General features: G+C 44.3%; 1 protein-coding gene and 1 long non-coding RNA gene across 2 annotated transcripts in view; both read right to left on the bottom strand.

The window, feature by feature from the left end:
• LOC122466009 overlaps positions 1-7,497 on the bottom strand; it is a 75,769-nt gene extending 68,272 nt beyond the window's left edge. Inside the window, exon 1 of the long non-coding RNA XR_006291197.1 lies at positions 7,035-7,497. This is a non-coding gene — a long non-coding RNA (uncharacterized LOC122466009). The remainder of the gene's footprint in view (positions 1-7,034) is intronic.
• Positions 7,498-11,230: 3,733 nt separating this feature from the next.
• Positions 11,231-24,971, bottom strand: part of FOXD1 (forkhead box D1) — a 20,950-nt gene continuing 7,209 nt past the window's right edge. The window contains exon 2 of the mRNA XM_043547790.1: positions 11,231-18,930. Coding sequence (XP_043403725.1) covers positions 12,189-13,349 — 1,161 coding nt within the window. The 5' untranslated portion in view covers positions 13,350-18,930 and the 3' untranslated portion in view covers positions 11,231-12,188. The remainder of the gene's footprint in view (positions 18,931-24,971) is intronic.

Genomic DNA, 24,971 nt, shown 5'->3' with positions numbered 1-24,971 from the left:
CAAAAACTTCACCTTCATGTACAGAAAAATGTATTGTTTCCAAGTGCAATTGAAATCATCAGCCATTTAGCCCAGCCACTTTATTAGTAATGGTGAATTTTACATACAAAACTTACTACAAATTATCTCATCGTCCTGTACAGGACAACACGAAAACACTCTAAACAAAGCCGTTTGGAATCAGTAAGGCCAGTTTCAGAGGCGAGGCTGCGAGATCACGTTTCCCCTGAAGTGAGCTGTAGCTCACGAAAGCTTATGCTCAAAGAAATTGGTTAGTCTCTAAGGTGCCACAAGTCCTCCTTTTCTTTTTGTTTCCCCTACAATAGATCTCTTTGGCTCTGTGTGCAGTTTGGGTCCAGACAGTTTTGCAGACTGCATAGGCTGACATTTAGTTAATATCTTTTGCTGAGTTCCATGTTCTAACCTAACAAGATTAAGACCAGTGACCTGATGGTATTTCTTTTTACATCTGGCTTCTTTCCATGAAAAGGGATTACTTCAGCAGAACCAGTGGGAACCTTACCCCGGCGGAACCCTCTGTTCTACAGCTGGAAAGCCTTGCTCCATCTTTGCGGAGGATGCAAACCTAAACCCAAGATCAGATGAGAGATCAGGTGCATCTAAACTCTTGCTCTCCGATTTGGAAAGCTCTTGTCACGTGAAACGCCTGATTAGTCTCACAACCAACCACCCATCCTCCGCACCCGGACCAGTCTTTAAACTGTAGCCCCCTTTTCAAGCGAGTAATCCCACTAAAATACATGGTTCTACCCGCTAGAGAAAGGCTGGCGGGATCGCCACCCACCCGCCCACTGTGCTCTTGAAAATAAACCAGGTGGGGCTCAGCACTTGGGATAAAAGTAACCAGGGCAGTGCTAGTTGAAGCGGGGGAAAGCCTGGTTTGATCATTAGCAAGACGCACCTTCTCCTCTCTCCCGCTGTCCCCCCCCCCGCCCCCCTCAGAAACCCATGCCGCAGAAAGCGCAAGGGGCACAAAGACAGCGCTTCGTGCAGCTCATCGATTAGCCGCCACTCTGCCCCCAGCTCCCGTGTGGGCGGCTGGAATTGAAGTGGCGCCCAGCACTTCCGCGACCACCGAAGCGCCCCAGGGGGCGGCCGATGCCCTGCGGAGAAATCTTTTAGCCAGCCGCAAAGAAGGGGCGAAAAGCCGCGCGGGGCTTCCTGGAACCTGCCTGCGTGTGCAGTAGACTGAGAGCCTGACAGCAAGTCGTTAGCCAGCCAGGCTGCGGCCCGCCGACATCTTTCTCCTGGGTTTTTAGGCTTGCGTTCCCTTTTTAAACAACTCATCCCAGCGCTCCGGAGAGGCAGAAGACGGCGCGGAAGGAGTTTCTTTTGAGTGATCACGGTGATCTATCCAGGCCCTCTAATTGGAGAGGGATCCAGGGGGGGCATTAGTTTCCAAACATTTTAATCGAGCCCTAAGCAGGGCCCTTTTCAATGGCAAGGGATAAACGTAGCAACTGTTACAGTCCCACTGAATAGCTGCCTCCCATGGTGGGAATTCAGGGTCCTTTTCACTACCCCCAAGCAGTTTAGTCTATGGGCCCAGCAGCCCTCCACAGATCTTCTAATTAGTCTAATTAGAAAGGTGGATTGATCGATGTACGGAAGACAGAATTGAGTTAGGAAGATGCCAATCTGTACTTGGGAGCTGTTTATTCTCTGTGAAAAGAAGGTCGTAGAGTCTGACATGGTGGCAAGGGATTCACGGTGTGCCCAGGGCTGGATAATGAAGCTGGCGAAGAAAAAACTCTCCCGAACTTTATTTGGGTTGCAAAAAACTTAGAAGAAACTGCCCTTGTTTCTTTCCCCAGAGGAGTGTGTTTTCCAAGCTAAGCTCTCCTCCCCGAGGTGTTACCTTCATGAGAGGTGGGTAAATTCCAGCATTATTTTTTTAGGGCGAGCAGCTGAATCTACTTACAAGACACCGCCTCCCTTGAAAAGTAGTCAGCCATCAAACCCACAAGAAACTCTAACTCCCCTTTCTGTCGAATAACTCCTGAAAGGAGAAGTCAAAATGATAAACTTCCCCGTAGGTCAAGCGCGATCAAAACACACTGGAGAACTCGTGTTAACCACTGCATTTGTTCAATACATGCTCCCTGTGCCGACGGAGACGCCCAGTTACTGACAAAGCAGTGACATTGTACTATTAAAATATCTATTACAAGAAACAAAAAGTTGGCGCTAAGTGGCCCTGGTGCAAAGGTTTAGATCTGTGCCGCAGCTTGCCGCTTACAATCGGGAAGTCTATGTATTTTACTAACTAATCCGAGTCCCAGAACGAAGATGTGCGTTTCATTTGAAGAAGTCACGGGGCCCGATCCTGCCGTCTCCGGTTCAGCAAGGACCGCAGGATCGGGTCCTCCGGGCCTTTTCCACACTTATGCTCGCTGTTGTCAGAATTTATGGTTAAATAGTCCGGTGTCTATGAATTGGGACTTTCGCTGTGTACGAGGAGCCTCCCTTCCAACTAAAGGTAGAACTATATGCAAGAAGAAAGTGTCCTGGGCTTTGTAAGAGAGATCGAAAGCGGGATTTAGTTTCCAGTTCCTTTTTCGCTTCTGTTATGGATATAGGACGATACCCTGTAATATGTAAGGGCTTTTTTCGCGCCTGACGATCCTGCATTTGTACAAGAGCTGATTGATATGATCTCCTACTGCTGCAGCCTACCAGAGGCTGGGAGAATGAAAGATGAGGCTCTGTCTGACGTTCTGCGCATTCCAGCACATATTCTTGCTGCCGGGAGGAAGAAGGTACCGAAGGGAAACTGCGCGGGTGGTTTGGGGAACACTGAACCTTTAATTGGGCTATAAATCAGCCAAAGGAGTGTGGGGTAGCGTGTGCAGGTGTAAAAACAGAGGGAAAGTCTGCCGATCAGCAAACGCATCAGGGCAAGTCACAACTCCCTCCGAACTGTCACCCTGATAACTCAACTGACAGCAGAATAAACACTGGAGAATTAGAGAAAGGAAGGGACTCGGGACACTGAAGGCCGCAGTCTCCACAGCACACTTCCTGCGCATAAACAGCAGCAAACTTGAGCCGGTTTGAATGAGGGGGGTAGCTCGGCTTTTGCAAACAGCATGCAAAAGTGGGTCGGGAATTCCCCCCTCCACCGAACTCCTCTCCATGCACAGCCCCGCTCCCAGCTGCATTGAAACCGCTTGGAAGGGTTACGGCATAGAAATGTAACTAAGTGCAGTGGTCCCAATGCCAGGGTCACAAACAGATGCAACCCCCTTCCCTGCCTATGGGAGAGAGAGTGCGGGGAATTTCCCTTTCCTTTCGCATGAACCAGATTATAAAATGCCCAAGCGTGTAAAAGATCTGTTATCACGCTCCCCCTTTTCTGCATCATGTCAGCACAAGACCGCAGAAGAAACAAATCACAGGGAAACACCCAGTTTTTCCTTTCAGCGGCGCTGATTTTTAGAAGCGCCACTCATTCTCCGACAGATTGAGATTACAAACAAAATTGCCAACGATTTGAAATTAAATATTCTGCTCAGGAGCAAAACCCTGTCAAGCCTCCATCAAGCGGTTGGCAAAAGCCGTGAAGGGATTCGCAGACAAAGGAAAACAATAGAAGTCTAGTTAGATCATTTTTTCTGGACATTGTTTACGGTCTGGAAGGGATCAATCGTTTCAAAACGTTACCAGTAAAAATGATCCGGAATGGAATGCAACTAATCCTTTTAGGTTCCTGTCAACTGCTTCCACACAAGGAATCCGATTTTTCAAATCAACGGTCCAGAACTCAGTTGGTGAAGAATTTAGGTTTGTATGAGCTTTTTAGTACACGAATCATCCTGCAGCTCCAAACGCTTCCCCTCTCCACCCTGTATGTGAGGATCCCAGACCAGTAGGGTCTGCAACACTTTTGCACAATGCATATTATCTCCCCGCAAAACTGACTCTCTTTTTACTGATTCTCAATGAAAACGAGAAAAGTAAAAGACAGGCACGAGGCTGTAAACGGGTCCATAAATCCAGCGCTTCCTTAGTCCAGTCCAGAATCCAAGGACTAGCCCAGGTTTCAAAGGATGAAAGGGGAGTCCGGTACATTTGTCTCCTGTTGGGGAGCGCTGGCCATTAAGGGCCGTAAACGTGGCTCTGGCATCACTGGATTATTTACAACAGCACCACAAAGGTATCATGATTAAAAGTCTTGTAGTCATGCAAAATGTCAATATCTCTGTTACCTTCCTTACTATGTTATTTAACTGAAACACTTCTACTTCTTTCTCTATCAAATAAGAGAACGCTAATTCGATATACTTATCGGTCAGAACAAGCCGGGTTTTTTATTACTGTTTGTTTGAGGCTTCTTATTAAAATTTTAGATCTCTCTGTCTCTCTCACAGACACACACATGCATACACACCTACCTCTAAAACTAGGAGTTATATCCTGCCAGTGTTTGTTACGAAGAATACCCCATTGATTTCAATGGAGAATTCTGGTAGCAATGAAGAATGCTCTAGGCCAAACTTAAGTGATCTAAATCACTTCCCTTCTTCCTTTTGTGTTCCAGAGATCTTGAGGATTCAAAATCTGAAGAAAGCAAAATAATCTATTATTGTTATGAAAGCAGTTTGTTAATTAAAAGAAGTTCCAGACCATTCACTCCTAATGTAAGCAGATTTTGAGCACCCTAGACTATTAGGAGCTGCTTCTATGCAGGTACAAGGCATTCGCTTGAGTTCCCCTGAGACACAGCCGTGTACTTTGGTGTTTGTTTATAGAGAAAGCAGATAAGACCGCAGTATCCTGAACACAATGCACAAAGGTATTTTCCAGTCCAACACCCCAAACCACCTACTCAATTCTGTCTAAATTCTATAGCGCAACTTGCGGTACTTACTGACAGAGAACAGCTCAGCAAACTCTTTCAGACTGCGGGGGGGGGGGGCGATGTTGGGCTCTTAATATACTTAGATTTTATTTTAAATTACAATTTCTTCCGGGCTGTCGATTCAGACGGGGTTGTTTTAAACACATATGCAAAATGCATCTCCTAAGGGACATACACAGGAAAAAGTTATTGGGATTCTATTTTTGTAACTCTTTAAAAGGAGTTGAGCAAACTTTTGCTCTTGAATAATGCAGATTAGGTTGCTTGTGCTGGGGATGGAAAGTTTGTCTAGTTTGTTGTCTGCCTGTCAGAACGTTCCTCTGAGAAATACGTCGGGATCCGGAAGAATTGCAAGTATTGTCCTATTACACACATTGTCACAGACGCGGGCAAGCACATTTTTTAAATCAAGAAAACAGCCTCAGTACTTTGAGGTGAGTCATGTGCTGAAAGCGATCTCAAGAAGTTAATTTCCAGAAAAATGCCGCCCTTTGGCCTCGCCGACAAAGCTTTGGGGCACTGTGTTGTTTTACTGTAACCAGTCACTAATGAAGAGACGGAGCAGTACAGGGGAGACTCCACAATGTACAGGTATGTTATATTGAAATTAGCTGTGCATGGGAAGCCTTCTAACAAGCCCAAAGCGGTGCCCTATGGTAAAGTTAGAGGAAGGAATAAAGCTGGATTTAACGATGGGATTATTTTACATAGACAATAGTTCTTGTTGCCAAATAGTACTGAAGCAGTTAAATCATCTAGGGGACCTGATCCCCTCTGCCTTTCAGAGATTTTTTTTCAATTATTTTCTCTTTTATGAACAAGCTTGAATCATTGGTATGATCTGAATGTCATGTAATTTTATTGTAGTCTGGACAGGTGAAATTCCCTCATATACATATGGATGAGAAAACTATTAGCTTTTTGTTGTGCTTGCTAAATATATTAGTCAGACCTATGGGTCTTACTTTTAAAAGATTATAGATAGATAAGATTATGTTTATCTGTGTATTAAATAATACACATATAATCAACCCCTAGAAACGCATACATACATAACTGGAAAAGAAATGTCCACTGTTCTTTCATAACAAAAATACTTTAAGAGTGGACATTTCTTTCCCAATCTTATTCAACAAAATTCTGAGATACACACATATATTTGCAAAAATTCCTTCAGACTCAATCGTAGACAATTCTTTCCCAGCTTCATCCGGAGGATTAATGCAACTGAAATATATATTTATCTGTTCGCCTCCAATATAAATTGTGTGATTTCTCATTTAAGTACAAGGCCCCGCAGAGGTCTGCCCTTTGTTTTGCTCCATCAGTGAAAGGAAACATTAGAATCAATGCCCTGTGTCTTTCCTGATTTGGAGGAAGGACAAGTTTAATTGTCTTGATAAAAACACTTTCCCTCTGAATTCAGTTCCCCAATATATTTTCTGGAATTGACTAGACACTGCATCTAAAAACAATTCTTCTGTGTAATCCAGTTCATAATTAACGCTGCTTTCTTGGCACCCACAAACTATACTCCGTGGCCTAAATTAAATGCCTTTTTTTCAAAGTCCAGAAGAAAAGACCATGTGAACTGCAAGAAATACTCCACCAACGTCTTTGTGGAGAGCTAGAACCTTTCCATATTTGTAAACACGTGGCCTCATTTCCAGGGGTGCTGAGGACCCGTAGTGCCCTCAAGGCACTGAAAACCAGGTCAAATTTTCATCCAAGTGTCAACCAAATATATTGCATTGAAAAGCGTCCGCGCGCCTTCCTTAGAGAGTATTCACAATGGGAACAGTGGGTTTAAGGTGCGTGACACTTTCATGGTCCCCCCCTCCCCGGTAAATTTACCGGTTGGGCAATCCCTGGAGTATATATACTCCCTCTTTCCCCCACTTCAGATCCAGACAGGCAATACTGACAGCTCCTCTCCTTTTTCAGCTAAGGAGCGCAATGTGTGTTACAAGAAGCATATCTAGAAAAACTCTCCAGGGAAACTGCAGGGACTAACGGCCCCCACTTTGCACCCACAGAACAGGCTCGCGCTCTGGCTCCCTCTTCCCCAGCCAGCAGAGTTCCGCTCCCTGCCCGGGCCAGCCTTCCCCAGCGCCCTGGGCACACGGCTCTCAGAGTCGATTTGCCTGCTCACCTCGGAATGCCGAAGGGGGGCCGCTTCCTGGTGCAGCTGGTCAAATGTTCTGGCAGGAAAAAGCCTTGCCGGAGTGTGCACCTCAAATAATCTGCAGCTGGGGATGGGCACAGGTGAGGGAATTCCCGCAGGAAGGTAACAGCTGCTCGGGAAAATATAACACATAACAAAAGATGGAGCAAAGTAATCAGCTAAATAAAGCTATGACTGTGAAATATGGTACTATTGTACTGGAGAACAATATCAACAAACGATTTGCAAATCTGTGGCTCCCAGCGGGCACGCCTCTGTTTTATAAAATAAATCTGAACATAGTAATCAGTAGGACTCCCATGCACACGGCTCTCTGGTTTTATCACAGCGGCACGGATTCAAAATGAGTAAGTGTCACACGTTTTCAGTGAAATATACATTTAAGGTGATTGGAGGACAATCAGCCGGGAAATAGGATGTTAGGAGAAGAATGCAGCTGTTTGTGGCGCTGAAAGTGATTTGTATTTGCACACAAAGAGAAAGAACTACAGAGTAGAGCAGAAAAGCAGGTAAACAGCAACACGCAGTTCCGGGGCAGGGAAGGGGATATTAACAATGGTTTAAAAGGTAGTTAGTTTTCAAGAAAAAAATAGCATGTATTATTATAGAATATAGTACCAAGATTACACTTACCTGCAGCAGATCTGGAAAGCCTCCGAGCCGATGAAACTCCGTCGATACGGGAAACAAAACTCTAAATAATTGGTATAACCTCTTTCGAAATTAAAAGGGATGCCGACGAAACGTTGTGTGAGCTGGGAGAGACATGCTGTTAAGAATACTTGAAAAACTGATTTGCTTATGATAGTATAAACCCTGAAAAGCAGGGTCATGATCACAATTTCCATTATTTCTGTCAAACACAATATTATTGGAGACTACTCAGGTACTTACTGTGACTAATGAAGGCAAGTATTACACACAATGTACTTCTGTCGTCCATACCTGAGGCCATTAAAGCGCACACATTTTCCAACAGATCCACAGGCCTCCGTGTTAGTGAGAATAACTGCCAGCTACTTGTTGTGCTTAATAGTCTTTGGAATAACGAACCACACCAGGCTGAAATAGATCTGGGAACAGGTGAAAACAGTTTTCCTGTCCAGACAACGAGGACAATTCTGACACTGAATACTTGAAATAATACTACATAGAAATGGCCTGATTTATCTTCACCAGCAAATCTACATCCCCAGGCAATAACAGAAGCAGCTCCTGACTCAAACTCAACCCTCAGTCAAGCAGAGAACTCAGAGATATGGGACTAAGGAGGGAGAGACCAAGAAAAGACAGATTCAGCTGTTCCACAGGAAGACTTTTTTAAAAATGACAAGAAACAAGTGCATCCTCAAAATAATAGACACCCTACCTCTGGAAAATATTGTAAAGGAGGCAACCTATAAAAAAGAAAGCCAAGAGTATAATGGCATTCGCTTTTCTTTCTTTCTTTCTGGTTCGTTGACACTAACGCTAACAGCAAAACTATCATACCTTTCAGTTACATCAGCAGAACCTTTGAGGGTAATAGAACCATTGGTAAGGCAGGATATATGCAGATATGCCAACTACTCAGGTTTGAAATTGGGGAACAGTTTGGTTTCTTTTAAAGAAGGACTGGGGAAGGACTCATTTTTTTTTATGCCTGAGAGAAATGGTATATTATCTGGTCGAGAAGAATTAAAATACATAATTAAAAATAAATAAATGATCCAATAGAAACAAAGCAATACGTGGAAAGAAACATTTCTGGAAAGAGAGACCGTGTGTGGTATAAAAAGCGATTGAACACATAAGGGCTGCATTAAATTCCCAATAGATAACATTTGGCTAAATCTATCCCTAAATTAAAACGCTGCATAATAGCACCATAAACTAAAAAGTTGCTTTTTGTGTGGTCCTTCTGGAGGAACTGCTTGAAACATTAGCCCCCATATAGAGCAATCCCCGCCCAGTTCAGCTCCAGTAATTCGTCTCTCAGCCCTAAGGGGATATGAGGAGGAAAAGAGCCGGATTAATGAACCCACACTTTGTAGCTGGGAGGAGGAGGCGGCGACACCATCATGTTTGTCTCCCCACCAATTTGTTTATTAGAAGCCAGCCTATTTAGGAAGAATGGCTCCACTGGGCTCCATCCCTGCAAACACTACAAATGTCCTTCTGTTTGCCTTCAAAGAAAAGGGGACACTGCGCTACATTTGCATGCGAATGGGGAGCCCTAGCTCAGAGATGTTGTTAGCCCCATCAAAGGCTTTAGGGCTGGCCGGACGGCCGGCCTTTGTTACAGCACCTGCTCTGGCAGAGCAGCCTGGACACTAGCTGCTCAGTGCAGCGGGCACAGGGGGCGCTGGGCCCTGAGGGCCCTGCAGAGCCCATGGCTGTTTGGACAAGCGCAAGACACAACAGCTAAAGAAGTTAGGTCTTGCCGGTGGAGACAGACTAAACATCCACATTTGTCCCCAAATTAGTGATGGAAAGTCATTTGAACTCTAGCTGCCAGCGACTAATTATCGTGTCTTTCAATTTCCAAATGGAGGCCTCTGCTCAAATTCGAGGGAAACCACTGGTATGAAATATGCAAGGAGCCTTTAATATACCTTTTCTCATGAAAGGTACGGTACCCAAGGGGAAAATAACACGCAGGCACACACACACACACCTGCGTGTGTGGAGACAGCCTTATGGACGTGTAACATGGCTCTCTTCCTGGGTTTTGTTGTTATGAAGCTAAAAGAAACAAGTCAAGGGAAGTGGCCCGCCTGAAGCTACTTTCCCTGTTGCACCGATAAAGGGTGGAGATTTACATGTTCTGTCATCTAAAAGCACAGTCTTGCTAATAATAAGAAGAAAAGCATGAATAATATTCTGTGTGTTTGAGAACTCTATCTAGTATTAATAAATATAGACCTGTTTCCCCACTACAAACTTTCACTGATTAATTTAAAATCTTAACTCCTATGGATAATATTTTCAAAATTGGTTACCTACTGTTAGGCTACTAAATCCATTTTTAGACACCTACATAAAAGTAGCATGATTTCCAAATGTGCTGAGAACTTGCAGTTCCCATTGGGAGCTTACTAGTCACCCACGTTTGAAAATGTTGGCCTGTATTTTAGAGGGCTGCTATGAACAGTTTAATTCATGGTTAAACTACGATTTTAAGGGTACTGGCCAGATAATTTAAACTCTATTAGGACAGTGTTTGAGAGATTTAACACATATTTACTCGAAGTGCAATATATTACTCCAGCAACAAATATGTCTTGCAATAGTTGACTTGAAATGATTCTGAAAAATATAGACCTATTTCTTCTACAGGAATTTTTATAAACTTGTATTTAGCAGGTCATTTGTGAATAATAATGAAGTAAGATATTTTCCCAGTCTTTTTACAAGGACAAATATATGATGCCTTTGAGATTTTTCTCTTATACTAAAGATTAAATGTGACTTTTGTTCTCTAAGAAACTCAGGCGACCCAAAGCGGCCCTTCATCCATATGCTGCAAATGGAGCTCAGCAGAGACCAGACGTTCAGTCATTCCGCTTATTAAAAAACAATTTTAACACCGCATTCCTACAAACGAAATACAAAATCATGATTTAGCTATCCAGGAGAGCACAGACCACTATCCTTCTGTAAACTGACGAAAAAACCCTTGAAATGTGAAACCATATAACTGAAAAAAAACTTCCGTTTTTCAGGAAATCAGGATACTTTGTTCTTTAATCTGCCAAGATATGCTTGAAATAAAATCACAGGGGATACCTTTTAAACCGAACTCTCTGATTTGGAATCTATGTGTTTGTAATTCATAATATTCCATTCAGTCACAGGTCCATTTTTTAAAAGTATGTTTTTCAAATTCTGACTTTGTGTCCTAATTTTTGTCTAAATCTGATATGATAATAACTGCGTATATGTATATATTCCTATTTAAATTACTTGAATATTTAATAAATGGCTTCGGCAGAAATGTATTATATATTTAAATGTACCTTTTGTACTATATATATATATATATATATATATATATATATATATAAAGTAGCTGAAAGTACTCGTATTATCTTTACACCAACCTAAAAATATAAGGTGAAAATTCCCCATAATAGCTGTTTATATAGAATTTATTTTTCTTTTCCTACATACTCTTTGAAAACTAAATTGATGTAGTTATGATTTAAAACACACCCAAAAGTATTAAAATTGTCGACATTTATTGACCCAAAAGCAAATAGTTTTAGTTTTAGAGCATTGTAATTTGCAGGAAGTGGATATCTTCCAACAACAAATAGATTTACTTACTCCCCCCATTTATATTTTTACTTTCTATTACCTGTTATTGTTGACAATGGCTAGACTGTGAAGATCATATTCTCATTTTCTTCTTGGTCAAATCCTTTAATAAATAACTATTTGCTGTAAAATATTGGGGATACTGTTGTATTAACTTCTCTGTTATTCTATTAATCACAAATCAGAACTCTCACTCTAGCTGGTGGGGTGAGAGGAGGTGTGCTAAGGAGGGGAATGTCCAATGCCAATTGTATGGGTGGGACTTTTTTGAAAATTAAAAAATTTATTTTTGAAAATGTGTAAAAAATGTACATTAGAATAGTACAATAATACTTGCCAGTAATTTTAACAACATTCCTTGTAAAGAATACGCATAAAGTACAAAATAAAAACTCCGTATGTCTATTATAATACAAAACACAGGTTAAAATAAGAAAGGATAATCTTGACTTTCTTCTGTGTAAACATGTTAATTTCCTTTTATAAAAGTACATGAGACAAGTGTACTAAAATGAAAAAGTATTGCTTTATTGTCCACCCTCACGACCTTTCATTTCTCTTGTACATTATTGTTTTTGAATTCCTGGACCTGAGAATCTCTGAACTTCAATGGTTTAGAGATTTTTTTTAAAGGAATAAGATATAACTTTCCAACAACAAAAGTTTCTGCCTATGCAGCATATAGAATTGGCTTTGCATAAATATAGGTATCGAACAACAAAGTGGCAGGACACAAATCGGCTGTATAAAATGTCTGTTTCAATTCGTGAAGGTGAAAAAAGGATATACCCCGAATCCTACCTTCTGAAAGACTTTAAATCGTTAACAATTTGAAATCCTAGCAGTAAAGTTTTCGACATTGGACAAGGCTGTCCCTTGGTGCAGTGCCCCTAAGGCCGCGGCGGCGGAAGAAACGGAGGAAGAAGAAACCAGAGACCGGGCTAAGACTGGAACCACCGCCGACTGCGACGCACAGCTGCTGCCAGCACCCCCGATGATGCTCTCAATGGAGAAGGGGGAGCGGGCCAGAGCCGAGCTGCTGGATTTGGCAGCGTGCAGAGAAGAAGTCAGGGACGGGCTAAGCTGGGGCGGGTAGCGGAAGGTCCTGGCCAGCTCCGCCGCCGGCAGTAAGGAGGCTGGTGGCGCTGCAGGAGCAGCGGCAGGAGGCAGGACGCTGCCGGCGGCGCTCGCCGGGGGCTGCCGGGCCGGCGGGGAGTGGTGGTGAAAGGCAAAGAGGGCGGCGGAGTGGGGGTGGTAAGGCTGGAGCTGAATGCCATATCCACAGCTGTAGGGTCCGTAGCCGTAGGGCGCCGGCTGCTGGGGCGGCGGCGGCTGCTGCAGGAAGGTGCCGGGATCCACCCCGCGCAGCAGCAGCTCGGGCGCCGGCAGCGGCTGCCGCTTGAAGCGCTTCCTCCGGCGCAGGAAGCTGCCGTTGTCGAACATGTCGGCGGACTCGGGGTCCAGGGTCCAGTAGTTGCCCTTGCCCGGGTTGCCGGGCTCGCGGGGGATCTTGACGAAGCAGTCGTTGAGCGAGAGGTTGTGGCGGATGCTGTTCTGCCAGGCGGGGAACTTCTCCCGGTAGTAGGGGAAGCGGCCGCTGATGAACTCGCAGATCTCGCTGAGCGTCAGGCGCTTCTTGGGGCTCTGCAGGATGGCCATGGTGATGAGCGCGATGTAGGAGTAGGGCGGCTTCACCAGGCTGTTCTTGCCGGCCCCGCCGCCGCCCGCCGCCGCCTTGTAGGGGCGCTGGGAGCAGGTGGGGGAGCTGCCTGCGCCGACGCACGCCGGGGACCGGGGCAGCGAGATGTCATCGGGGAGCTCCCCCACCTCCTCGTCTTCCTCCTCCTCCTCTTCCTCCTCCTGCGCATAGGGGCGCCCGCCGCGCCGGGGCTCCTCGTCCTCTTCCTCGCCCTCGCCCACCACATCGATGTCGGTCTCCTCAGCCAGTCCCGAGGCATCGGACATCTCCGAGCTCAGAGTCATGGCTTGGCGGAGCGGCTCATCCGGGGCGGCTGGGCCGGGGAGCCGCGGCTGCCGGGCACGCTGGAGTCCCCTTGCTTTGCTCCCGGCGGCTAATCCGCCCAGCCAGAGCCAGGATCCGCCGCCCCGGTGCGAACAAGCAACACACAACAACCAGCAGCAACCTCCGGCGAGCAGGCAGCGGGAAATCTCTCCCCCTCGGCTGCGCCCCGGAGTTGGTTCCTCTCTTTCTCCTCCTCGCAAGAGACCTCGGACATTAATGGATCCAGGGAAGGAGGGAGAGCGATTAGTATTGGGGGGTGGTGAGGGGGAAGAGTCTTGGGAAAGATCTTGAAAAGGCTGGGGCTGAGTCCAAAAGAGGGCGGCCTTTCTTCTCTCCTTATAGCGAAAGGGGGCCCATCACATGGCTCCAAACGTCAGCGCCACAACTGGGGAAACATCTCAGCACGTTCCTCCTCGGAGAAATCAAACCAGCACTGAGCAGGCAAAGTCCGGCGGGTGGGGGTGCGGGGGGAGGCACGACAAAATCGCCGCCCCCGGCAGTCCTGATGTTTCCAAGAAACTCGACTGCCCGCATTGCTAAAGGTCAGGGTTGGGAAAATGAAATACGCAGTCCTTCCTGCTGCCTCTCCCAATATACAGTGTGCCATCCCGTTGCAGTTCCTCCCCCGCCCTCCGCCCTCCATGTGCCGCAACACCAAACTGCACTTCTGTTGTTGGCGTTATTCTGAGTAGTCGCTGGAGAACACATTTGCTACCCAAATCACTGCCCAAATCGCAAGGCTTTTCAGCAACAGAACGCCCTTGGTGTCCTTTGTTGCTCGAACCTTCCCAAGAGAAGGGGAAATCTCACCAAAAAGGGAGCGAGGCAATCCCAAATACAGGAACTGTCCATGCAAATATCCCACGGGTGGTAGGGAAATCTGCATTTTACTGTTTCATTCATTAGTATTTTGAGACCCCCCCCCCCAGCGGACACGGTTTCTTTTTTTTCCCTGCGGTTTTACTACACAGGAGGAGAAAATGCAAAACCATCTGTTTTTACCGGAATGTTAGTGGAATATAGTCGTTTTTGCAGATGAATTTCTTCTGAAGACCATTTGATTTTAATTCAATAACTGCAATTGAAGACGAGGGAAAAGGAGAACACGCCTGATAAAAATATAAACATTTTTATATATAATAATTAAAGTCGGTCTTCGAGTCAAGGGTAGGAGCATTTTCAGGATCTGAACGGAACTTTTGGTAGAAGGAACATTTCCTAACCATCAGGATGGGGGTAGTGCTCTAAACCTCCAGTGAAAATGCTTCTTCGGGCAGAAACTTTTAGAAAACTCTTTTTTCCTCTCTTCGGGGTATTTGTCATTTAGGAGTGGTATCACACATACAGTATATCTCTAGCTGTCAAGCGAATCAAAAATATCCCCACTATTTTCATATTTGATTTTAAGGACTTTTTTTAAAGGAAGAAGTGTAGCCCTTTCTGTTGTATGAAACACAGAAAGAGAGAAGTCCCCTTCTCGTGCAAGGAGAAACAAAATAACATATTTTAAGAATCTCTTCGCCTTTGAGCTGTGGAGCAAAGGTAATAAGAAAGTGAAACACAATTATATTTCCAAATAAAATCATGATATTTTTTCAATGTCAGCCGACACATTTTATGATAACAAAAAATCATACTCCTCTCAATTAGAGGGCGCGCACATTTATGGATCACTTCTGACGTTAGAGGGGAAAGATTATGATAAACGCACTTCTAAGCACTCTGACATGAAAAAGAACCATCTTGAATATACATATTATACATAGTTCTGCCGAATTAACTCTAAATTATAATCTGTTTTAAAGTAGGACTGTATATAAAAGTTGTCATTTTATTCTGATTACAATTATTTTGAAAAGAAAATATAACTACGCGCTATAACGCATATTTCAAAGGCGATAAAATATAACATTTTATTCAAATGCATTTTCAATATCTTTTCTAAATCAGAAGTTACAAGCAACACTGTTTCAAACTCAGGTTCATGGATTTGTGAACATAATCCTTGTTAGTATTTCCAAATAATCCTATTTACATTGTGTTCATTACCGAGAAGCCAAAGGAGCATACCACAAAAAATTACAAAAGCAAAAGAATAATTCAATCAATAGCTATGTTTTGGCTAATGGGTCTTGTACCTCTGTAGAAATGATAAAGTAACTCTAGTTGTATTAAAAAATAGTGAGTGAAATATCGTTTATGCGGGGAAATAGTTTTCCGTCTGGGGTACCAAGGGCAAGTTATATAAAGTTTCCTTACTTGAAAAGTGTTTACAGTTGGGGGTTTTTGTTTGTTCTAGTTTCTTGTTAGTTAGTTAGTTTGTGGGGTTTTTTCAGTTCTCTTTGTCTTCTAGTACCTCTCACTGTGCTTTTTGTTACATTCCAGACTGTTTATAGTCGAACAAAAAGAGCTAAATAAGAAGAATGGAGTTTAACTTTCGTGGGCAGGCACCAGCTTCACAGAAATAAGAATGCAAAAATAATCATACCTGTCCTTATCTTGTCTGCCAAAACCCGTGCATGATTCATCTGTGTACGTTTTATATGTGTAATACATACAGAAAACGGTGTTCTAATATTGACCCGTAGCGCGACATTTTATTTCCATGATTTTGATGCACAGGCCGATGAAAAACTCAAATATTCACATACCCTGAGCCCCTTTGTCTCAGGTGGTTAAAACGTATCTTCCCTACACACTGTGAAAATGTTATAAGTCACCTTCTGTCACTCGAGGAAAGAGAGGTGGGGTTTACTGAAGGGCAGTGAGTCAGCTCTGACTACAGACAATTAAGATAAGGTTTTATTGCAATCCCTCAAAGTGATGGTGACTTTTTTCTCTCCAAAAGAATATTTGACTTCTTTCCTTCCAAACTTAGAAAGGCTGAGCTAAAAATGTGTGACAGAAGACAATGAAACAAACAACGCCAGACATGGCTCAACAGGGCAATAACCTCGGGAGCAGGCCCTGGCTGCAGTTCTCTGGACAACTGTGCTGTGTTTCGCTCGTGCAGGAAATCAAACAGCAGGTAAAGAAGGAGAAAGCAAAGTCCATCTCCTTGCATGTGTCAAATGAACGGCAGTGCTCGGCGTGAAGAACTGTAGGGCCCAGACAGAAGCTCTTTGCTAAACAACCGGCAGCCCAGCAATTTGATGTTTTGCTCTTTTTACAGACAAGACAGCGAAACTCAAAGTTGAGTTACCTCATCGGAGCCGAAATCGCGCTGCTTCTCTGCAGATCTCCCTTCAGGGAGCTCTCTTTGGCGGAGATTCTCCGCGGACAAGGGATGCCACCTACCGGCAAAGATGCTGGCATGCCCGAAAACGGGTATTCGTGAGCTCTCCATCCCGGTCGGTCAAGTTTGCTTTGGAGTTTGTTCAGTACAGTGTGCTAGGATGACAGCCCTAGTCCCCAAACCCAGAAAGCTGAGCATTGCCGAGGGGTGACTGGCTCCAGCGCCAAGAGGAAAAGACACCGCCGGTGCCCGGGCAGCTAAATAGAATTCTTTGGGCCATATTGTGCTATCGATTTTGAAATCAATAGGGAGTCCTGCTTCCAGATCCATGGCGCAGATCTTGCCCTTTGTCCTTACTGGCAGTTTGCATTAAAAAGTTTGATGAGAATGCTTACAAGCAAAGACTAAAAGGAAGAACACAGGAATTTATATGATTCTAAGTATCTGCAAATAATAGCAATCCACTGGAGCAAATAAGCAGGGCTGTTATGGAAACAAACTACCAGACGACATTGTTTATATCCCTGAGCTTTTTTTTCTGATTGACTTTTAAGTGTCTATTCTTTGTACACTTGTCAAATGCTAATTTCAAGGTGTGGAAGGGCTCCCACCACTTCATTCTTCTATTGACAATGCTCTTTGTACAAGTTCATAATATCGGAGAGGGTTTTAGAAACTGAGTATATTAGTAATATGCAGCATGTTAATATAATTCCTACAGGCAGTTATGGTGTATTGTTATTTAACGTGAACAGGAGAGATCTGGATATTAACTGTTAATGGCAATGATTCTACCGATTTGTATACTTCATTCTAGACAGCAGAGTGTGTAAACATAAAAGTCTTCGCTAAAACCATATAGGGCCATATCATGCGATCGATTTGTAACCAGAATTTCCCCAAATTCTGCCTCAATTTGATGGCACAATAAGGCCCATAGAAAATACATTTACTCATTACATTCTTGCTTTCTAGCCTATATTCATGTAAAATATGTCCCCAATTATTTATTGTGTACATTTATTTAAATGGAAGCATTCCTCTGGAAAACCCACAGTCAAGAAAAGAAAAGAAAAGAAAAGAAAAGAAAAGAAAAGAAAAGAAAAGAAAAGAAAAAAGATGCAGCCTTCAGCGTCCACGGCAAACAACTCCAGCCATTTATTCGATATGGATATTTCAGCTGATACAGGAATGTGAATAGGAGATTGCCATACACAACGTACACTGAATAGGAAACTTGTTTTCTAAGCAGGTTTCGAAATCGGGAAGAGTTGGTGTCAGCAAAGGTTTAACCGACAATGCAAAAAGGGCCAATTATTTGCCCTGACTAAGGAATTTTCATGACTTCTGATAACACTGAACATCCTCTGCAATGAACAGGCCATTTCTGAGGAAAGAATCTCTCCAGTATTTGCTAACCCTGATATTGTCTAACAAACCGAAGCAGTCGCATTGTGGACAGGTTAATCATTTTTATACCCACCTTCTAGACAAGAGGAAACTATTAGGATTTCCACTTAGACACCGTCCCCAGTCCAAAATTGGGCCAAATTCTGCCCTATGTTCCTTGATCCTCACTGACTTCAATGATCGTGGTCTCAAGGGTATGACTGAGAGCAGAAGGAGAGAAACTGTAGACCCAAACCTGTAAAGCCTTACTCCTAGAAATAGTCCCATTTTAGTCCGTGGGGGTTACTATCTGGAGTGAGGCTTGTTTTCTTGTTTCTATCATTTAATTTTATCCAGTCCCCATTTAGTTCGCTTATAAGGCCTTTAGCTTAATGGGAGTTTTGCCACTGACTTCAACGAGGGTGCACAAATAAGGTAGGCTGCATAAGTGAAAGGCAGGGGACAATACAGACATAAAGTGGGAGAGATGAGAATGGGGCACGGGCAAAAGCACGATTTAACCTGCAAAAGCAAAACAACATGAAAATCGTAGCGTGTAAAAAGTCTGTGAGGCCCTAGAGACGCAGCAAAATAGTAAATGTACTGTATGCATTTGTATTTCTTTTAGGGCACCTCTCCTAAGGCCTCGGCACTGCTACAACAATTACAAAATGCAGCACAAAAGAATAAAAATGACAAAATCTCCCAATAGTTCCCCTCCCACACCCAGCCTGCAGTTATACTTGCAAAATAATCGTCGTAATGATCCACAATAACTCAGACTCGGATCATCCTTTGTCCTTCTGTTTATGCAGCGTAAGATTGCCAGCGTCATTACCAGGAATATCCCTGGGCACGGATGATTACCACGGCAGGTATTCTATCCTGGGTTCACTGGCAGACACATGAGACACTTCCTAAAAAAAAACAGAGCCTTTTTAGAACTGTCAAACAACATGAATGTTTACAATACCAGAACTGGGAAGGAAGGGAAGTTTGGATTAAAAGTGTGCAGCTCTGTTACCCTTGGGAGGACAACGTGATTAGAATAATGGCGGGATGTTTTTTTTTTTTTTAAGTATCCACACGCATACAACACACTACGTCTTTTCACTGGCTTAAATGCTTATGTCATATACTCCATAACTTATACCTTAGCTACATACATAGGATCAAATCCTGCTTAGTTTACTAATGCAAGTAGTCCCTTTAACTATTATTCATTCTAACCCATCTTTTAAAATCCCCGTATATCCAAACCACCTTCAAGCACATATTCGATCCAATAGATCAGCCCCGTGCTGTTCCCTAGAAGTTCACAGTCTCCAGAAGGCTGGGGATGAGCGAGTTCCAAAGCCAAGGATGTTCCCCTGTATCCAGTCCCCAGGATTCAAATCTGGGGATGGAACAAGAATTCTTTAGCTGATCTCAGCTGCTGGGAAGGATGACTAAGCAGAGAAGCAGCCTCTTAGCTAGTCACTACCCAGAGCATCTGAGCATTCTAGGTTAAAACCAATACCTTGAATTGCCTATGGAAACAGATGTAGCACCTGCTAAATCAGATATACCTCTTGTAAGAGATGAGTAAATTCCCATCTGACCTGGTATCTCAGTCACCTAGGCTGTTCTGGGTGACTTCACCGCTATGTCGATGGTGAACCTTATAAAATAATAGCTCAGAACTAATGATCTACACTGTAACCGTCCCCATGTGATTTTTAGTTCAACACATAGCTAGGCACCCTTTGAACCTTATGTTTGGGTTGGCACTGGTGTCAGGGAATGTGAGCACACTTTGCCAGACATTTAGGATGAGGTCAGAGTTTGCTCTTGCTCAGCAGTACTAACAAATACATTATTTTAGGGGAAAATTGGAAAAATCTGCAGGAATTCTTTACTTCTGATTTGGAAGAATTAGGATGCCTCTTCCTCCTTTTCTCAAGAAGTCAGGAACACGCATATTTTTATTCATTAAGGATGATTTTCTCAAAATAATGCATATTATCTGAATCTGTAAAAGTTGGGAATTGCACCTGTAAATTCACGCAAAGGCTGCTCAGCATAGAATTAGATTCACATATTCACAAACACAGTTCACATATGCCTGCACATGTTTGTAAAACTTCCTATTCACTGCTCAAAAACTGGCTGAGTGTGGGAGGGTTGAGCTGTCTATAGCTATTGACTCTGAAGGAAGAAGAAATAAAAGGAGAGTAGGAGCGGAAAGGATGTTGTGGATGCAGTAGATGATGGTGAAGAAGGAGGCAGAACGTATCCTAAGTTTTGGGGCTACTTTTCTGAGGTAAGGCAAGTGAATGGAATATGCCCTATGCAGGGAATATTGGAAGGAAGGGAGCCATGCCTTATTCAGTGTGTACTTTATAATACAGTGAATGAGATAGTGCTCTCTGCACCTTCAGAGATGTGCATGACCAGTTCACAGCTAAGTCACACAAACTTGTGGCTTTCCTTCACTTTGAGGACAATTCCCAAAGTACAGGTTGTGACCCTGAGGGAGGTTTCAGAAATGACCCAAGGGAGTCATGGGAAGGTATGCAAAATGTAGATATTGCAAATAAAATACAATAAAATAATACAATTAATGTGATAAAAATGGATATACAACATACGTTTTGGAATGGTATGGTATCCTTTAATGCAGCGGTTCTCAAACTGTGGGACACAGGAATGTGTCAAAGGAGGTGCAACCTGTGTGGTTTTTCTTTGTTTTTTTTTAAAGAGTTCTGACTGTCAGCTTTGGGTGGCTGGGACTTGTGCAGAATGGCCGTGCACATCCCAGAAGTGGGGATAAAAGGGTCAGCTGGAGCCCGGGCTCTCCCCCCGACCCGATTCAATCACCTGGAGGCGGCAGGGCAACAGCTGTCCGCAGCAATGCAGAAGTAAGGGAGGCAATAGGGGCATTAAGTCTGCTGTGAAAAGTGATATTGACAAATATCACTTTTCGCATTGCCACCCTTACTTCTGTGCTGCTGCCTTCAGAGCTGGGCACCCAGTCTGCAGCTGCTGCTCTCTGTTCTGCCTTCAGAGCTGGGTGGTGATATATGTACTTGCAGGTGGAGGGGGCATAAATAACTACAGACACAAAGAAGGGGGGGCCTGATCAAATAAGTTTGAGAACCACTGCTTTAATTCAATCACTGTTAAAAACCAAACCAAATTCCGCTGGGATTCTCAGAGTGGACCGGAGCAGCACATGAGTGTGTGCAGCCAGTTGTTTGAGCCACTGCTAATAAAATGGTTCTTTCTGTGTGTGCCCGGATTTACCTCTCTCAAAACAATACACGCCCCATTAAAACACATTATTTATTAAGGATGACACAAAGTACAAATGGTCGTTCACACAGACCATTCAAAGCATGTTCATGAATTACAACATTGACATGCTGGATGTAATTGCTGTGGAACAGGAACACTGCTGAGCTTCACACAATTATGGTATGTATGTTTAGTCTTCATTGAAGCTCAGTTCAGACCAATGGGTGATTTGGAAAGATGGTTTCATTGTAACCCCTGCCTGCTCAGAGTAGCCCTCTGTCCCCTTCTGGTGGTGGCTAGGCCAGCTAGTGCTTGATGAGCCTACTACAGTCTTAGCTAAGAGTAAAACATCTTCTAGCTCAGACAGTAGAGGCTGATGCATTTAGGTCCCAAGTTTGATCCCTTGTTGACACCCCAGTGTGGGCCAGCAGTTACATCATTAAAAGAACAAGTAGGTTCCAACCATGATGGGGGGGGGGGAGTAGAAATATGACCCAGATATGGTTTTACATCACTTGAGAAATTTAGAAACCAAACATCCATTTCTGAAAGATAATATTTTCTCCAAGAAATATGCTCCCAAAATGTCAAATTAGTCCACATCACTGGGATTCTTTTGCACTCTTTAATACTTCTGGCTTCTCAAATACCTACAGCTACAAAATACACCTTCTTGCAACAGAGTCCTACAAAACTGTGCCCCATGTTATTAGATGATGACTTGGCCATGGTCAGTTACACCTTCATGTCCTACAGGCTAGATCACTGCAATCTGGTATATCTGGACATGAGTACTCTGCATCTGAAAAGGTTCAGTTAGTTCAGAATGCAGCATCCAGTCTCCTCAGTAATATCAGTCACTGAGAGCATAAATAACGATGCTTGACTCACTACACTGCTCCCCATAGAATACCTAGTCAAGGTTAAAGCCGTGGTCCATTTTCAAGGCTTTCCATGAAACTGAGATTAGGTATCTCACAGAAAGCCTCTCACTTTCTCAGATAACATTCTCCCTTAGCAGCTATATACCTCAGAAACTATCATCCTCAAGGATGAAACTCATGAGAGCAGGCAACAGGACTTGCTTGGCACCAGAGCTTTTTTAATAACTACTAATTTCAAAACTTTCAGAATGAAGTGTAAAACTCACTTCTTTGACTTGGCTTTCCCAAATCCCCAACTAAAATCAGCAAAGGAGTAGATAGGAGGTGGAAGGGGAATAAAAAGTTGTGAAAAGAAAGAGAGGAGTAAAAGAAGGGGGAAAGGAGGAAATAAAATCTCAAACAAAAAAATTCCCCTGCTGCACTGGAGGAAGTTGAGAGAAAATTTAAGCTATGGGACAGCTGTAAATATGGTGTGCAACTCTTCAGGAGGTATTCAGAGATGACCACAGAGGGTGACATTACAAAAACCTGGACAAACAGACAAAGAGAAAGCAAACTCTGAAGGAATCAAGCTTTTGAGGACAAAAGGTAAGGAGGATGGTGGTGTTTTCAACAGTAATAGAGCATAAAAGACAATTTAGGAGGAAAAATAAGGAGTTCTGGTTTAGTGATAGTGAGTTTGAACTGTGAGCAAGCCATCCTGGAAAAAGTGTTGGTTGGCTACTAGAGGGGCACAGCGCTTGGTCATAAGGATCAGGGATGCCTCGAGGCAGCCATTTGAAGCTGAAAGCCACTAATATTTGTTGCTATGCTTGAGATTGCAGTGCTTGGAATGCTAGGAGGTGACTGCACATGATGCAAGAAGGGGCCTTAACATAATTGTATGTTGCTTTGCAGTGCTCTTTTTGCTTTCACTTAATAGAATAAAGATTGCTTTCAAACAAACACAATTATTTTATTAAAAGACAACAACCGGAGGAGAGAGTCAAATGAAAAAATTCATCAGCAGGGAGGCGGATGGGGGATGGAAAGGTCTCAAGAGGTGGAGGGGTCCCGGGACAGCTACAGATTTGTGTATGTCCAGGGATCATACCCAACCTTCTCCTTTGGAGTACAATGCAACGGGTGCTGTACTTCAGCAGGGCCAAACTGCAGAAGGATGGGTGTTGAGTGCAGTGGGTAGTGGGAATCCACAGTGCTGGACTGTGAGGAGGGAGGAGTGGAATGCTGCGGGTAAAGAGTGGAGCCAGGAGGTTGGTAACAGTGTGTTGGCGCTGTGGTGGGGGGGCACATGGGAAAGAGTTTTGTGACAGCAGTTGCAGGGGAGGGCGGGCACAGTGCTGTTCGGTTTGAAGAGCTAGTATCGCCTGCAGTGTGTCCACTTGGCGCTCCATAACATTTAAGAGGTGCTCCATGGCTTCTTTCTGGTGTGCTGCGTTCTTCTTTAGGTCCCTCTTCTCACTGTCCCGCCACTCCTTCAATTCCTGTTTCTTGATGGCAGAGTGCATCATAACCTCACAGAGAAAGTCCTCCTTAGTTCTTCTTGGCTCCTTTCTAATTCTGCACAGCTGTTCTGCCGCTGATAACAAAGAGGGAGGCTGGGCTCCCAAGGTCAGCTCTGTGAAGTTTAAATTTTACAGAAGCAGTATTGTTTGCAACACAGACAACACTGATTCAGTGTTTTAAAACACAGCCAGTACTCACACACCTGTCAACTGTTTGACCCCAGGCAAGCACACATGAGCCACAAGACCCCCAAAATGGTGAGTAGCCACAGGGGCAGGGTAAATCTCTGTTCCTGGACCCTGCTGTACACTGGGCACGTGGCACTTGGGGAGAGCCAGCACTGTAGCGGGGGCCTGATAATCATTCCTGTCCCCACACTTTCCCCAGGAGGTGTTCATTATGGAAGATATCTCGCTGCTGAGGGTGAGCAGGGAATCAAGGGAGGGTCTTCTCCAAGCCTGCGGCTTCTGCCCTGGTCCCTGTGTGGCTCGCCTTTGTGCAGCAATGGTCCCCCGCCGCCTGTGACGGCAAAGTGGCATGGGAAAGTTACCGTTAATGGGGCAAGAAACAAAGCAGCTCTGCCGAGGAACCTACGGCAGTGGATTGCCCAGTATCTCCATGAGAGTTTCCTGGAGATCTCTGAGGGAGATGCCTGTAAAGTGAGGGAGTCTATCAACAGCCTGTTCCCGCCGCTCAGACTAGGCATGCAGTGGGAGACAAGCCTGCTTTCTGCAACCCTCCTGCCCCCAACAACTCGCTACAGCAATTCCCAAAATCAGATCCACTTACCAGGGGCCTCCTCTCCTGTTTACGTTTCGCCAAGATCTGATAGCTGTGACTGGCTAGCCTCCTCCGGGGTAGAGAAGAGCTCCTGACTGCATGAATCTCTGGCCTCCAAGTCATCTTCTGCCTCTGGATCCCCTCCCCCTCTTCATCCAAGTTTTCCTCCTCCTGGCTCGGTCCAACCTTGACTGGTATGTGAGCCAACAAAGTATCCAGGGGCCTTTGCAGTGGAGGTGGGGTCACCATCGAATATTGCATCCAGCTCTTTGTAGAACCGGCAGTTTGTGGGCACAGCACCGGAGCAGCAGTTTGCCTCCCGCACCTTGTAGTAGGTGTTCCGCAGCTTCTTCACTTTTACCCTACACTGCAGTGTTTCCCAGTCATGGCCCCTTTCAATCATGCATCGTGAAATCTGTCCATAGGTATCATAATTCCGATGGCTGGAGTGCAGCTGGGACTGGACAGCCTCCTCTTCCGAAATGCCTATGAGATCCAGCAGCTTGGCATTG

The sequence above is a fragment of the Chelonia mydas genome, chromosome 5, assembly GCF_015237465.2.
Source record: "Chelonia mydas isolate rCheMyd1 chromosome 5, rCheMyd1.pri.v2, whole genome shotgun sequence".
NCBI classification, from domain to species: Eukaryota; Metazoa; Chordata; order Testudines; family Cheloniidae; genus Chelonia; species Chelonia mydas.
Note: the sequence above shows the minus strand (reverse complement) of the source record. Positions and strands in the feature narration are given on the sequence as shown.